This window comes from Equus przewalskii, chromosome 9 (genome assembly GCF_037783145.1).
Source record: "Equus przewalskii isolate Varuska chromosome 9, EquPr2, whole genome shotgun sequence".
In the NCBI taxonomy this organism is placed as follows: Eukaryota; Metazoa; Chordata; class Mammalia; order Perissodactyla; family Equidae; genus Equus; species Equus przewalskii.
In genome coordinates this window covers 19,603,740-19,619,775 of record NC_091839.1, presented here as the reverse complement: position 1 = coordinate 19,619,775, position 16,036 = coordinate 19,603,740, and the positions used below count along the sequence as shown (strand labels likewise).

Below are 16,036 nucleotides of genomic sequence, written 5' to 3'. Positions count from 1 at the left end.
CTCCTCATCTCTCTCTCTCTCTGTTCCCTGCCCCCTTCCATCTCTCTCCCCTGAATGCTCACACTCTTTTTGTTCCTCTCTCACCGTCTCCCTGTCTTCCACTCTGCTGTGACTGGCCATAACCCGAAAGGCAGTATAGAGTAGTGGTTAAGAGCTCAGACTTTGGTGCCATATAACTGGGCTCTGCCACTTCCTGGCTGTGTGTCCTTAGGCAAGTTACTTAACCTCTCTGTGCTGCTGATGATGATGATAATAATAGTAACCTGCATCAGGGCTGCCATGGGGATTAAATTGAGATGTGATATGTAAAGCACTTGGAACAATGCCTGGCACACGTGAGCATCAGTAAGTGGTGGCGATTAATATTATTATCACTTAATGTCTCTTTTTCTTTCACCTCTCTTGACTGTCACCCTCTCCCTGTCCTCTCATTTTTCTCTCCCTTCATTTCTGTCCTGACATCCGTCTTGCCCCCTCCCTCCTTCCATCTCTTCCCATCGCTGTCCTCCATCTCCACCTCCGCCCCGTCTCTCGTCCTCTCTCCCTGTATCTTGACCTCTGCCTCCTTCTCATCCCGCCCTCGCCCCTCCCCCAACCCCCTCCTTCCCTCCTGCCCCCTTGTCACCTTCCAGACTCTCCGAAGACTCCCAGTCCTCGCTCCTCTCCAAACCCGTCAGCAGCCTGTTTCAGAACTGGCCCAAACCACCCTTGCCGCCACTCCCCGCCGGAAGTGGGGTCTCCCCTTCCGCCGCTGCGGCTCCCGGGGCCACCTCGCCCTCAGCCTCCTCCTCCACGTCCAGCCGCCACCTCCAGGGCGTGGAGTTCGAGATGCGGCCCCCTCTGCTCCGCCGGGCGCCCAGCCCCTCGCTGCTGCCCGCCTCGGAGCACAAGGTCAGCCCTGCGCCCCGGCCCTCGTCCCTGCCCATCCTGCCTTCCGGACCCCTCTATCCGGGTCTCTTTGACATCCGCGGCTCCCCCACCGGAGGGGCAGGAGGCTCGGCCGACCCCTTCGCCCCTGTCTTTGTGCCACCGCACCCCGGGATGTCCGGGGGTCTCGGGGGAGCTCTGTCAGGGGCCTCGCGCTCCCTCTCGCCGACGCGCCTGCTTTCGCTGCCCCCGGACAAGCCGTTCGGCGCTAAACCTCTGGGGTTCTGGACCAAGTTCGACGTGGCTGACTGGCTCGAGTGGCTGGGCTTGGCCGAGCACCGGGCCCGGTTCCTGGACCACGAGATCGACGGCTCCCACCTGCCCGCCTTGACCAAGGAGGACTACGTTGATCTGGGGGTGACCAGGGTGGGCCACCGCATGAACATCGACCGGGCTCTCAAGTTTTTCCTGGAGAGGTGATGGCTGGCCTGGACGGACCAGCCCGTCCAAGAACCCGGGAGCCTGCTGGCCTCTTGATCTCTGACCCCTGACCGTCTTTCTCTTTCCCCTGGGCCAGGGACTCTGCTAAAACTGCGCCCTGCCCTCGTCTCCCAAGGCCACCGGAGGTCACCAGGTGGCCTGATCCTGGCCAGACATTTGCACCTCGAAGGAGGGGGCAGCTGACAAGAGATTGTGTGCGTGTGTGAAGCGGGGAGTGGAGGGGGGGCTGGAAAAATCACAGAGGGGGATGGAGAAGGAGGGAAGGGTCGATTCTGGGGAGTGGGGGGACAGCCAGAGCCATAGAGGGTGAGCCCTAAGCCTGATGGATGGGGGTCGTGCCCCAGGCCGTAGGGAAGGGGTGCCCTCAGATTCCACCACCTGCCGCCCCTCTACCACCCTCCCCCCGCCAGGCCCCTCGGCTCGCCCCGCCTTCCCCTCTCCCCAGCACACACAGCAGGCCCCTAGCCTCTTGCACGCTCCTTTGCACGCCTGCTCGCCTCTCTCCCCTCCCTGGGCTACGATTTTGCACAAGTTTGCCCTCTCGCTGTCTTGCACACTCCGCCTTCGCTTCCAGCTCGCGAGGCCCTCCAGCTCTCAGACACACGCCGTTGCTCTCGTGCACATCACATTTCTCTGCCCACGCTCCACGCTCCTGCTCTGTCCGCTTCTCGCTCACACACTCATGCCTTGGCACCCTCCCTGACACCCCTCCCTTCTGAAAATCTCTGGACCCTTGCTGCAGACACACTTGGGACACCCCTTCCCTCAACCCACTCACGGACTCTGTGCACATGGATTTATTCTCTGCAATGCGCTTCTCTTTCTCCAGCCCTTGCACACTTGCTGTCCCGCGCCCCTCTCTTGCGCACTTGCCTCCATTTCCTTGAAGCACTTTCCTTCCTTGTTCTTGACCTGTCTCCCTCTCAGTGACACTCTCACGCCCCTCCTTGCCCCGCCCCCCTCGCACTGTCCCTTCTTATCACACATCTTGCACACCGGGCCTCCCAGGAACCGTTTCTCTCTCAAATACAGGTTCTTCTCCTCTTCGCCAGCTCCCACTTCCTTCCACTCTTCTTTTCCAAATCTTTGTGCAGCTCCATTCTTAACTCTTTTGTGAACCTTCTTGCACACTCACTCTTGCACACTCATCCCCCCCAGCACCTCCACGGCTCTCTTGAGGCCATTTTCTTTCTCTTAACAACGTCCTTGCACAGCGTGGCTTTGCTGCACACTCATCCTTGCCTTTCCACTTGTTTCTGTCAGCTCCTGGGTGACTTCTTCCCTCTCCCTCCGGGGAACCCTACCACCTCTTTCCTTTTGCCCACTCGTCTCCTTCCACACACTCTTGGGCTGTGTGTCCTGGTTCCTTTATTTGTTGTCTCTGCGAAGGAACAGCTCCTGCAGACATTCCCACTCCGCCTGTTCTCTCTCCGCTTCACACTCGGGTCTCTTTCTGGTGAGAGAGGACCCTATGCACACCTCGTTCCTGCTCCTCTTCCCTCCAGACTTCCTCCTCCCCCTGCTCCCGTCTCTGCTCTCTGCACCACCTCCCTCCTCTCACTCCTCCCAGTCCTTCCAGGGCCATCTGTCCATCCATTTTGCACGAAGATCCCCCTTGTCCCCCTAACCTTTCCGCCTCTCCAAGAAACTCCTTCCCCCTCCAGCATGGCTGTTCCTTCCCGCACGCGTCCCCCTCAACCGCGCCCGCCCCCCCCCCCGCCTTTATTCCTGGGGCTTGGGAATTTTAAGCCACCCCTTCCCCCTGCGGAGCCCCCTCCCCTACTGTGGGTAAAGGGGGGAGGGCATCGCCCTCAGGTCCCCCCCATGTTCAGCTGCCAAAGAAGGGAGCTCCCCCTCCTTCCCCCAAGCCCATTCCCCCTCTGCTGCCCCCTACCCTCGAGGGGGGGCGCTCCGTCCATGGGGGGAGGGCGCTTGCAGCCCTCTCCCCTCACCACGTCAGGGATCTGCGGGGAACCTTGTGGGAGGGTGTGGGAGGGGGGAGGGGTGGCGAGGAGGGGGGCGGAGGTCGAGCTGGGCCCCTACCCGCCCCCTCCCCCTTGTCGGATGCCCCCCGTCCGCAGGGGGCCTGCGCGGCGCCTGTCTATAAAGGGCTTGTTCATTCTGGATGGGTGCCGCGGGGTTGGGGAGGGTGTAGGGGGTGGGGAGGGGGGAGGAGCCGTTGGGTGGGGAGGGGGAAGGGACTGGATGGGGGGCAGCGCGGGGCGGAGAGGAGAGACAAAGCAAAAAGAGGAACAATAACAAAAAATACAAAAAAAAAAGAACCCTAGAACACACACAAAAAAAATCCAGAAAAAACCTGAAATAAAAGCCCGAGAATTGTCTTCCAAGGGGGGTGGGAGGAGGAAGAGGAGGGGGGCGGAGGAGGACGTGCGTTTCTCGCTGAGACCGGGATCGGCACGCGTTGAAAGTCCCAGAGACCGGGGCTTCCCTCTCGCGGGCCTTAGTTCATCCCTCAAGGGATTGGGACCCAGGCGTCTACTTGCAGGAACTGGGGGAAAATTAGGGAGGCGGGATTATATTATGGGGGTTCGTCCCTACCCCCCATCACCTCCCTCCCCCTGAGTCCCCACCAAGATTTTGCAGAGAGAAATGGCTTTTGTACCAGGTCATTCTTTATAATTAAACTCACAGTATCCACCCCCTCGAGCCGGTCCCGCCTCCTTCCTGGGGAGGCAACGCCCCCTTCCCTCCGGGGTTTTCTGGGAGGGGAGCCGGAGCCCGCTGGACGGTGCGCAAGCGCAGCCGGGGCCCGGCCCCACGCGTCAATCTTCCTCGGTCGGCTCCGCCCCCAGAGCCTCGAGCATGCGCCGTCGGACCATCGAGCGGCGCAGGTGCAGGCGGTAGTCGCCCAGCAGCAGCTCGTCGTGGCGCACGAGCGGGTGCGCGAGCCCGCGGAGGCGGAGCCCCGAGCGCAGCAGGCGCGAGCGAGTCTGGAAGTCCGTGACCGTGATGAGCCACCTGCGAGGGGAAGGGGCCAAGGGAGAGGGGCGGGGCGAGACGGAAGGGGAATCGCTCGTGGTCCCGGCCCCGCCTTGGATTGGCAGAGTCCCTGTCTAGTCCTTCAACCCGTCACTCCGTTCCTAAACTCTCCAGCCCTGCCCTCTCGCCGAGGTCAACCTTGACTTTGACCCTCACCTGGGTCATTCTCGGCCCGGTCTTCTCTCTCGGCCTGGTTCCATCCCCTGATGGAGGTCAGTCGAAGCTCCGTCTTTTCAAACTGCCGCTCCAGGGCTCGACTCTCACCCCGCAGCTCCCGGCCCCACTCCCTTCCTTATCCAGCCCTGCCCCTTCAGTGTGGCTCTCCGACATGCCCCCTGATCTAAGTGCCTCTAGGCCCCGCCCCCGACTAGATGCTCCAGGCCCCTGCCCATCTGATCACTCCTGGCCCCGCCCCTACAATGTGGTCAGTCCAGGCTCCGCCCCTTCGTAGCTTCCTTCCCGGGCTCCGCCCCCACACCTCGGTCTTGCCCATCCCCGCACCTCTCCAGGTCCCTCCTCCTCTCTGATCTCACCTGGCCCTGCCCCTCAGCGCGCTCATTCTCGGCTCCGCCCCTTCCTGGTTCTCATTCAGTCCCGTCGCCCCGCCCTTAAGCCAATCAGACACTTCCCGGGGCTCCCCAGGCCCCGCCCCCCGGCTTTATTTCTCTTTCCCGCTCTTTCAGCTCCTTTGCCCTGACTCCGGCCCCTCCCCGCCGCGCTCACTAGACCCCACCCCTCACGGCCCTCACTCCCGGCCCCGCCTCCTCATCGCGCTCACCGCCGCCCCGCCCCTCTCGGTCCCTCAAGGCCCGCCCCCGTCTCACAGCCGCCCCGCCCCTCCCCGTCCTTCCAGGCCCAGTCCCCAGGCCCCGCCCACTCGTGTGTCCCTCTAAGCCCCGCCCTGTCTCACAGCCGCCCCGCCCCTCCCCGTCCTTCCAGGCCCAGTCCCCAGTCCCCGCCCACTTGTTTGTCCCTCTAAGCCCCGCCCTGTCTCACAGCCGCCCCGCCCCTCCCGGTCCTTCCAGGCCCAGTCCCCAGTCCCCGCCCACTTGTCTGTCCCTCTAAGCTCCGCCCTGTCTCACAGCCGCCCCGCCCCTCCCGGTCCTTCCAGGCCCAGTCCCCAGTCCCCGCCCACTTGTCTGTCCCTCTAAGCCCCGCCCTGTCTCACAGCCGCCCCGCCCCTCCCCGTCCTTCCAGGCCCAGGCCCCAGGCCCCGCCCACTCGTCTGTCCCTCTAAGCCCCGCCCCCGTCCGTCCAGGCCCCGCCCCCGCCGCGGGCTCACCTGTCCCGCCGTCCCGCAGTCCCACAGATGACGTTCATGTTCTCAAAGCGGATGCTGCTCACGCGCCCGCTCTCCATGGCCCCGGGTAACTCGGCCTCCAGCGCCTCCAGCACCTCCAGGTGGGTAAGGTCCTCCTCGGGCTGGGGGAGTCGGAGAGAGCGCCTCAGACCCGAGCACCCCGCTTCAGTCCCGCCCTAGACCGCACCTGCAGAACCTGCCAGAGTCCCAGGGGGCATTTGAGGGGCAAGGATTACAGTTGATCCCAGGGTCCTGTCGCTCTTGTCAGAGCGGGGAAGACAGGCATCTCAGACAGAAAAGCATCTACTGTCATTCGAGGTCATTCTCCAAAAAATCAGTTCCACCAAGCCCATTTGTCAAAAAGTCAATGAACAGTTGGCCGAATGATTCACCAATGTGCCGACTTTACCAATCTACTGAGAACTTTCCTAGCAATCTGCTCTGGGTGGCAAGCTTTTGGCAGCTCTTGAGGATTTCTGCAAGGATTTAAGTCATACATTTTTTCTTTGATGTTCATATTACCATTTTAAGGAACGTTCAGTTGTCAGAAAATCAGGATCATTGGGGTTCTGACTTCTTGTCAATCTATTTAACATTCGGAAACATATGTGGATCACTAACCGCATTTTCAGCACGAGGTGACACGTCGGAGGTGAAACTTATCATAGCATATGAAATTGCTGAGGGACTAAAATGAAATCATGAACTTGGTCACCTCCGGGAAGGCCAGCCTTGGGGCTGTGTGGGGCGACGGGGTCCCACGTTCAAAACCACGAAGAGGAGCAGTGGGGTGGGGATTGGTCCCTAAAACAAGGACAGCAATCCCCGTTTTGGGGTAAATTCACAGATCAGCTGAGGGGGCGCCACTGAGCCTGTGCCTGGCACACAGTAAGCGCCACATTAATGCCTGCTCCTCTCATTTAATTCTCACGTGAGTGAGACCCTAACAGACACCGCCTCTGACTGAGGGCAGGGCTTGCCAAAGCATTCATGCGCTGAATGACCAGTTCGCTAATCTGCCAAAAACTTGGCCTTTGCCTTATGGGTCTTTGCTGTATTTGCAAAAGTTACAGAATTTCATAGTAGGTGAGTTAGCAGGACTGTCTTTGTCCTCAGTCTCCTCGCTCTCTGCCTTTCACTCTCCCCCTCTCTCTGCCCCTTGGTCTCCCCTCTGGGATCAGCAGTGATAGATTTGTCAGTTGACCCTTTGAGAAATTCGCAATGAGTTTCCAGCAACCTGTCCTGGCCACAGAGCCTGGATTCAAACCCCGTCCACCTCGATTCTGAGCCTGTGTCCTTTCCACCATCCCGCCCAAAGCCACAGGGGCAGGGGGCCACTCACAGAGGTCTCCATGCACAGGCAGAGGGGCTGGGCAGCGGGGGGCGTGGGGAACTTCCGGATGCACGGCAGCTCTCGGTCCAGCGCCTCGTATTCTGCAATGACCTGGCGCAGGTACTGCTTCCTGGCGAGAGAGCGAGCAGGCAGGGACCTCCCAGGTCAGGGGTCGCTGCCATCGCCCTCGGGGGAGCTGAGGTCAGAAGTCACGGGGCCGGGGTCCACTCACGAGGATTTGCCCGGCCTGCCCAGGCTCCAAGTCTGAAGCTCCTCCGGGGTCCCTAGGTCCACAAGGAGGGCTCCTGGGGACGGAGAACCCAGTGTCAGCTGCCCTGAGCACTCCTCAGACATTATTCGGCTTAAACGACCTCACCAAGTGCTGTCCATGCCACCCCAGAATAGGTCTTATGCCAGTTATTAAGTTGTTGTCTCTCGGGGTCCCAGCTCCACCCTATTACACCGGCTCCGTGATACCAGGATGGGGGAGCTACCAACCCCATTTCTGCGTTGACAGCTGGGTTCCTATTAGGCTCTGCCTAAAGGGGGCGCTCGAGGGAGACTGCAAGGCAGGAGGAAGGGGTGGGGATACGCCCCTTTTTGCTCGCGATTGCAGCCACCCCAGCCTCGCTGCTTCTTCACTGCATCGTGTCCCTTTGCTCCAGCGTTTGAAGCCAGTTTGTGGGTTTTTCCAACACTCAGAGCCAGCCTCCTGATTGGAACTTGACTGGTAACAGCTGTCACATCTGGGCCTTTCCAGACAACCCCAACCTCAGCTAACTGGTCTCTCTTATAGCCAACTCCTAGTTGTCCCACATAATCCATTTCCCCTTCCTCTCTGGTCCTAGAGTTTCGTTTATTTGTTTGTTTGTTTGTTTTTGAGGAAGATCAGCCCTGAGCTAACTGCTGCCAATCCTCCTCTTTTTGCCGAGGAAGACTGGCCCTGAGCTAACATCCGTGCCCATCTTCCTCTACTTTATATGTGGGATGCCTGCCACAGTGTGGCTTGCCAAGCGGTGCCATGTCTGCACCTGGGATCCGAACTGGCGAACCCCGGGCCGCAGAGAGGCGGAACATGTGAACTTAACCACTGCGCCTCCTGGTCCTAGAGTTTTGCCGGGCACACGGTCGTCCATCTGGAGAGAACAGTTCCCAGCCTCCCTTGCAACTAGGTGCGGCCACGTGATCAAGTTCTCCCGACAGTGTTAGTGGGAGGCAGGGGCCAACTTTGCAGTCATCTGCTTAGAAGAAGATGGCTTGTCTTAGACTCGTTGCCCCTTCCCTTGGACTGGAATGCAGGTGTAGCAAGAAGGCAGCTTCACCCTTGCTGGATGGTGGAGCAAAAACATGGAGAGTGCCCAGCTGGGTCCCTACATCATCTCCTGGGGCTGAGAGGTCCCTCCGAGCCAGACCTCCTGCCTTCGGTTACACACGAGAGAGGAAGAAACTGTCCTCTTCATGCCATGGTGTTTGGGGGGTCTCTTTGTTACAGCAGCTGAGCCAGCAGAAGGCTGACAGCCAGGAGCTGGCCTGACACTCCCAGGACGTGAACAACTTGACAGAACCCCAGCATCAGCCAAGGCCACACACCCCGTGACCCTGATGGACCGAGATTTAAAAAAGACCACTCCGGAGTGGCGTCTCGACACCAGAGAACATGAACTCCGCCCAAACTACAAGATGGACCGAACGTCCATCCCCCTCTCGGCTGAGAGCCGAGGCTGCTTCCTTCTCAAATGTGGCGTTAGTTCCGCTCGTGGACTTGTCTCCGCTTCTGCCAGCATCCGGTCCAGAGCACAGCCCGCCTCCCTGAGAGTCCCCAAGGTCATCCCAGCACATCCCAGCTCCCGTCCGCCCTGGCTGACACCCTCTCACTCAGACGTTCCAGGTGTTACGGTCTCGCTCGTCGCAAGTCAATAAACTCAGCGGTGTGCTGGCAAATGTTTAGCAACTCTCTTTCACACACACACACACGCTCACAATGTGCAGCATTTGCCAGTTTTTATGGTGTCACTTCTCTCCCCGTGGCCAATTTCTTGCTACACACGATTTTAACAACCAGCTTGCAAAATTCCACAGTTGGCTCCAGTGAGCCAGGACGCGCTGTCTGCAGCCCCCGGCTATGTCACAGCCGTGCTCCTGGCTGTCTTTGGCTTCGGGACATCGACACAGCTTAGCTTGTACCATCGTAAGGATGTCCCTCGGGTCTCCGTCCTCCCACCTCCCAGGTGTTTCCACAGAGCAGCTGGGGTGACCTTCTCGTCTTAGTGCCCCACGTTTACAAACCGCCAGCGGCTTCCCCTGGCCTTCAGGATGAGGTCCTCCCTGTGGTGGGGACTCGCTCTCCAGCGTGTGATCTGGGGAGAAGTACTTTCTTTGAAACACAGCATTTCAACGCCCTCCCCAGACCTACTGGGCCAGAATCTGCATTTTAACAAGATGCCCTCTGAGAAGCATCTGCCCTAATGTGGTCTCCCCACTGACCTCTCTGATCATTTGTCTCCAGCCGTCCTGGCCTCTCCTCCATCCCTCCCACACGGTGATCCCCTTCTCAAATCAGTCCACTTAGCAAAACTGGTAACTATAGTCAACAAACTAGGAAACTACAGTGTTTACGGTCCCTTTAAAGACGCCAAGCACTTTTTAAAGGACTTTCCATTGCATCTTCAAGACAACCTTCCGTAATTTAACAAATGATGAAACGGAAGCACAGAGAGGTTAAGGGACTTGCCAAGGTCACACAGCCCAAAATGAAAGACTCAGGATAAAAATCTAGGCATCTGGATCCAGGCTCTATTCTCAGTCTCCCCAGTCTGCTGCCTCTCGCCCCACTCTTGTCGAGACAACAGCCCCTAACTCCTCTCTCTCTCTAGTCATCCAAACAGAAGAGCATTTTGAAACATAGATCGAGTCATATCTCCCGCCCTCCCTCAAAACCCTCCCAGGACATCTCATTGTCTTTAGGATACATTAAGTTCAAAGTTCTCCTGTGACCCCCAAGACTACCCCCATCAGGCCCTGCTGATGTCTTAAGGCCGGTCACACACCATCCTCTTCCTCACTTGCCGCTTTCCAGAAACGCGGCCCTTCTGTGGCCTGACCTCTTCATGCTGCCTCCTGCCGCAGGACTTTAGCACATGCTGGCGCTCCAGCTGGAAACCTCTTCCCCCCACGTAGATAGTCAAGGCCCCCTGAGTGTCCCGGGAAGGGTCCTATCATGAACTCACGATGCTACGCCTTCGCTCCCATCCCAGGTGCAATTTTACATCTATTTCCATAAGTCTCTAATTACAGTCCGTCTCCCCCACGTCCTGCGTCCGCATTTATTGAAAATAAAGACTAAAAGGGGGGCCGTCAGGTGGCGCAGTGCTTAATTTTGCATGTTCTGCTTTGGCGGCCCGGGGTTTGCAAGTTCAGATCCTGGGCACGGATCTACACACCCTCATCAAGCCATGCTGTGGTGGCGTCCCATATACAAAATAGGGGAAGATTGGCACAAATGTTAACTCAGTGACAATCTTCCTCAAGCAAAAAGAGGAGGATTGGCAACAGATGCTAGCTCAGGGCCAATCTTCCTCACCAAAAAAAAAAAAAAAAAGAGGATGTAATTACCAAGTGCACTGTGTAGCCTTTGGATCCTAATTCAAACAAATCAACTGTAAAAAACCAATTTTTGAAATAATTAGGGAAATTTAAATAAGCACTAGGTATGAGATGATATTCCAGAAAAATTGCTAACTTTGTGAGGTGTGATTATGGCATGGTAGGTGAGCTTTTAAAAAATCCTTAGCAATTAGAGACACATGCTGAAGTACAGAGGGGTGGAAAGGAATAATGTCTGGGATTTTCTTTAAAAAAAATTTGCCCTATAGAATATCCCCCAAAAAATGTGAAGGGGAGGGGACCTAGATGAAACAAGGTTAGCAAAACATTGATAGCTATTGAGGTCACGTATTGGAACATGGAGATTCATCATGCCATTCTCTCCATTTTTGTTTGTGTTCGAAATTTTCCATCATAGAAAATCTTTTAAATTTCTATCACAAATAACTTAGGAATAAAATTACATGCCCCTCAAAAAGTGTGTTAAATGACTCAAAAAGGGACTCCAGCAACATCAAAGATGCGTGTGAGAAAATGTGAATAAAATGGTTTCTTGTGAAATGTGACCTTAGAAATAAGTATTTATAAATTACAACAGTGAGTTTAATATATGCGCTTCAATGTATATGTATAACTTAATAAAAATAGAAGTTAAAAAATGGCTACTTATTGGGTCTGGCCTGGTGGCACAGCGGTTGAGTTCACACACTCCACTTCGGTGGCCAGGGGTTTGTGGGTTCGGATCCCGGGTGTGGACCTACACACTGCTCATCAAGCCATGCTGTGGCAGCATCCTACATATAAAGTAGAGGAAGATGGGCACGGATGTTAGCTCAGGGCCAGCCTTCCTCAGCAAAAAAGAGGAGGATTGGTGGCGGATGTTAGCTCAGGGCTAATCTTCCTCAAAAAAAAAAAAAGATTAAAAAAATAGCTACTTATTGAATAAATTGAGTAAATGCAACAATTTCAAGCTTAAACAGGCATCTCCAGGGCCTCCCGTGTAACCTGCTGGAGACCGAGAGATGCCTGATACCCGGCCCTGCCCTCTTGGATCTCCCAGTCTGGGGAGGAGCCAGTCGCTGTAAAGGACAATATGAGCTACAATGCAGATGTCACCAGGTGCAGGTGAGGCCCAGTGTGGGGGCAATCAGGGAAGGCTCCTCAGAGGAGGTGGTGTCACAGTGAATCCTGAGGGATGAGGAGAAGTTTGCCAAATAAAGAAGCGGCAGGGAAAAGGACGTTTCCTGCAGAGGGACCGCCGCGGGCTAAGGTTTTAAGCAAAAAAAGAATATGGTCATCCGCAGAAACTTCCCAGAATTCTCTTCGGCCACAAGACTTCGGAGCGATTATGGCAATTGTTGGTTATTAATTATTTGCGAGGCAGCGTGGTTCATGGCCGCCCTTTCTGCGTGAGAACAGCCTGGGTCCTATCACTCATTAGGGCACTAAAAGACCAAATGCTGGGGACTCACGGGCTTTCTAATGGCCTCGGCCACAGTTTGCAGTGGATAAGATACAAATGTTATTGGTTCCAAAATAGCACAAGGGAAACAGCGAGCCGGACACGGACCAGCGCTGGTCTGCAAAACCGGCCAAGAGGTCAGCTCCATTCCACTCCCACTTTTCTGCAGTGAAACGTAAATTCTATTTATCAGGGGGGCGCCTCAGTCCAGGGCAGAGATGGGCTGGGGTGGGGTCTCCAAAATAAGGAGGGCTTCAAAGACACTGAAAGAGACCCTGGGACAGAGAAATGGTGTCTGTTTTGCCTTCAGGGTGTCTGCTGTGCCTGGGATGGCATCCGGCTCAGAGGGGGTCCTCAGAGCAGACGTGGGAAAGGAGACCCCCTCAGCCACTCCCATGCTTCTGCCCCCATTTGAGGAGGATCCGTTCCTCCCCCGTGCGATTCAGGGGAGCCTCACCCATCTCCAGTTCTCTGAAGTTATTCCATCCACTTTAAACCAATGTCTCCCAAACTTTACCATGCACCATAATCACCCAGAGGGATTCAAAAACTATAAATGCTAGGGCCCCCATCCCAGAGATTCTGCTTAAATTGCTTCTGAGGTGGGGTTAGGTATAGGTGTGCTGTTTTTTTTTAAAATCCTCCCACCTGATGTGTAGCCAGAATTGAGGACCTCTCGCTAAAGTCATCACGAGAATCTCATTCCTGTTGCCAGGGATTGAGATGGGAGCAGGCGAGTGACCTAGTGCTGGCCAGTGAGATCAGAGGAGAGATCATTCGGGGGTTCTTAAGATGAGGACCTCTGGAAGTGATGCCTGGAACTATGGCAGCCATCTTGTGACCATGAGGTAAGCAAGCTGGCGTGCAAAGGGGGAATGTATCCTGGACCAAAAAGCAGGGAAATAGAAACTAGGTTCTCAGTGATATCATTGAGCAGCTGACTCAACCAAACCCGAACCCCACCCCACCTCTGGGCCTCTTTTTTGGGTAAGATAATGACTTTCCTATTCTTTACACAAAGTCCCATTTTCTATTACCTACTGGCCAGATGCAGCCTCACCAAGCTATCACTCAGTAAATGTTGAATGAGTGAATGGGTGAATGAATGAACTGTGCTACAGCAGAGAGCAAGCAGGGAGCCCCGGAGTAAGAGCCTGAAGTTGTCAGCTGGTGTCAGACAAACCTCTCTGGAGCTTCATGGGAGATGGGCTGCAGGGGAGAAACTGAGGACCGGGAGTCAGGTGGAGAAAGGGTCCACGTGGAGGAAGAGGACACGACCGGAGCCAGGGCCGTGGGGATGGAGAGGTCGGGACAGGCAGAGATAGTCAGAGGGCAGGAAGATGGGACTGGGGGCTTACAGCTGTGGGAGGGAACGAGGACACAGCCCCTGAGGTCCAGCCCAGGGACCGGGTTGGCACTGGGTTTATTTGAAGATGGGAAGCAGGGAGGGAGAATGGCTTTGGGGGAAGATGCTGAACTCAGAGCAGGTGACAAGGAGAGTGTGAGGGACCAGAGGGTGGGGTTCTAGGGAGATAAAGGCCTCAGAAGAGTAGTTGAGGCCCCGGAGGTTTATGGGAAATGTAGTTCTGTATCCAGAACATTGGCTGGGGAACTGCAGAGGCTCATGGGAAATGTAGTTTTGAGGTCCAAAGGGTCTGGGAAATCAGGTCGACCTAAGTTTGGGGTGGCCCTCTGTTTGGAAGGCCAGTGACTGACTTAGGGCCAAACTGCAAGCCAGGGGTCCCACACAATTCGTGGGTGAAGGAAATCTCCCCCCTCCATAGACACACAGATACACAGACACACAGACACACACAGACGCCAGCTCAGTACCTGCCTCCCTGTGCATGCTGGGGTGGCCCTTGGTGGAGGAGCGCGGGGGCTCCACCTCTGGCTGCATCCTGGGAAGGCGGGTGAGGGGTGTCTCAGGAGGGTGGGGAGAAGAGCTCTGACTGGGCCACCCACCCCAGTTCCTTCTCCCCACTACCACCTCCTCCTTCTCCTCTTTGAAGCCCTGGGAAAAGACTATGGACGAACCGGAAGGCGGAGGCCACATAGTGATCTGGGTCCCCCTAACCTCAGGGACTCTCTGCATGTCCCAAAATCTTCCTTCCCACACGTCTGTCTCCCCCTCTGTCTGTCCCTGTATCCTGGGGTCTCTTCCCTCACCCCTCCCTACCGGTCTCTCTTCCTCATTCTCCCCCCATCTCTCTGCCCCGCTCCCTCCCTCCCTCTCTCCCCGTCTCCTTCCCTTGATTTCTCTCCGTCTCTCTCCCCAGCTCTCCTCCACTCTTTCCCTTGATTTCTCTGCCCTCTTCCCCCCTTCTTCTCTCCCCGCCCCTTGTTCCATCTCCCAGGTCTCCTTCTCTGTCACTTTCCTCTCCCCGGCCCCCGGTCCCTCCCTCTCTTCATAGTTTTCTGCCCCTCTCAAGCCCTGTCACCCTCTCTCTGTCTCCCTGCCTCTCTCGCCATCTCCCCCCAGTCTCCTTTTCCCATCTCTCCCCATCTCTCTTCTCTCGTAGCTGCCTCTGCCCAGCTCCTTGGCTCCCCTCCCCTCTGTCATCCCGCTTCTGTTCCCACTTGCCCTCCGATCATCCCTGTGTCATGCAGGAACTGGTTAGACACAGGCCAGATTCAAACAGAAACTGGATTCTAGACGGGGGAGGGGAAGGTGGACGGGGTGGGGGGCGGGGCTGGTTGCCATGGCACCTCCAGAGGAAGGGGGAGCGGCTGGGGGCTCCAACTCTTGGGTCTGAAGGAGGAGGGGCTGGGGGCTCCTGAACCCCAAGAGCAGGACCGAAGGGGTCTAGTCACATAGGTGCCCGTCAGACATCCCTTTCTTTGTGTCTGCAGAGCTCTCACCAGGAACCGTGGGAGAGGAGGCTGGACTTTCCCAGCTATTCTGTCTGCCCTCCCCGTCTCTGTCTCTGTTACCTGTATCTCTAGTCCTCTTCTCTCCACTTCCAGATGGTCTCTGCCTTGACTGGCTGTTTTTCCCGCTTGACAAGAATCAGTTCCCTGCTTTCTAGGTAGCAACCCCTTGATTTTCTGAGTGATTTGTTCAGAGGGAAGCTTAAAAAGCAATCTAGGATACAGAGTCAACCCTTGGACTTTTACTGGACCTGTTATAAAAGGGATCTTTCTTTTTCTGCTGAGGTTCTCAGGCTGGTCGGAGCCTAGGTTGGAGATGCTGGGTTCCATCACCTTGCCATATGGGTAGAGAACCTGTCTGAGAGCAAAAACAACACAAGGAAAGCAGAGACCAAAGATGCAGGCAGTCAGATTCCTGGATCCAGCCATGCCTGAAGCCCTCATCTGCCCAATTTATTCCCTCTTATGCTTAGGTCATTTGAGTTTCTGTCACTGGCAATTAAAAACAGTCCAGGCTTTAATAGGCTCAGTTCCAGACTCAGTTCCTCTGTGGCCCTGACACCGTTTTATCATCCTCATGTCTCTTTCTCCCCCATCAGGCTGTCCTTCTCCATTTCCAGTTGCCAAGTCCATCCCTATGGGACAGGGGACGTCTTTCATTCCCGGGAGCACAGGCATACCTGGTCCCCACAGCCCATCAGTTTCCAAGCTCTATCCGTTCTGCCTCCTGATTCTCTGCCCCTTCCTCTCCTCTTTGTTCCCACAGCCCCGACACCCACTCAAGTTTCAAGATCCTCTCCTGCCTGGACGCTCACCCCAGCCTCCTTCTGGCCCTCCCATCCTGCATTTTCTTCCCCTCATTCCCTTCCCCACAGGGTTCCAGAGGAGTCCTTCTGCACCTAGAGCTGACCCTGCTCTGCCCCTGCTCACAGCACTCCCATGGCTCCCCAGTGCCAGGGGTCCTTGGCTCCCCGGACAACGTTCAGCCCCTCAGCCAGACGTTTGAGATCTGCACACTCTGGGCCACCCTTCTCTCCCAGCTCACCCCTTCGAACATTCTCCAGTCACCTTTTATTTTATTTCATTAATCCTTCCCACC

General features: G+C 56.3%; 2 protein-coding genes across 7 annotated transcripts in view; one reads left to right on the top strand and one right to left on the bottom strand.

The window, feature by feature from the left end:
- Positions 1–4,035, top strand: part of SHANK1 (SH3 and multiple ankyrin repeat domains 1) — a 46,705-nt gene extending 42,670 nt beyond the window's left edge. For 3 of the 5 annotated variants that reach the window (XM_070633261.1, XM_070633259.1, XM_070633258.1), the window contains one exon: positions 633–4,035. In XM_070633261.1, coding sequence (XP_070489362.1) covers positions 633–1,347 — 715 coding nt within the window. In that variant the 3' untranslated portion in view covers positions 1,348–4,035. Of the gene's footprint in view, positions 1–130; positions 346–632 lie in introns of those variants that run through there. The other 2 variants (XM_070633263.1, XM_070633262.1) reach the window with 2 other exon arrangements.
- C9H19orf81 (chromosome 9 C19orf81 homolog) lies at positions 3,984–14,743 on the bottom strand. 2 transcript variants are annotated; one of them, XM_070633265.1, is made up of 6 exons: positions 14,651–14,743; positions 13,900–13,967; positions 7,234–7,306; positions 7,011–7,131; positions 5,651–5,790; positions 3,984–4,347 (listed from the first exon to the last, which is right to left on the bottom strand). In XM_070633265.1, the coding sequence occupies exons 1-6, from the start codon at positions 14,659–14,661 to the stop codon at positions 4,152–4,154; spliced, it is 609 nt and encodes a 202-aa protein (XP_070489366.1). In that variant the 5' UTR covers positions 14,662–14,743; the 3' UTR covers positions 3,984–4,151. The 2 variants fall into 2 exon arrangements, with proteins under 2 accessions (XP_070489366.1, XP_070489365.1); XM_070633264.1 differs by lacking the exon at positions 14,651–14,743 and having other exon boundaries at positions 13,900–14,246.
- Between the last annotated feature and the right edge of the window lie 1,293 nt (positions 14,744–16,036).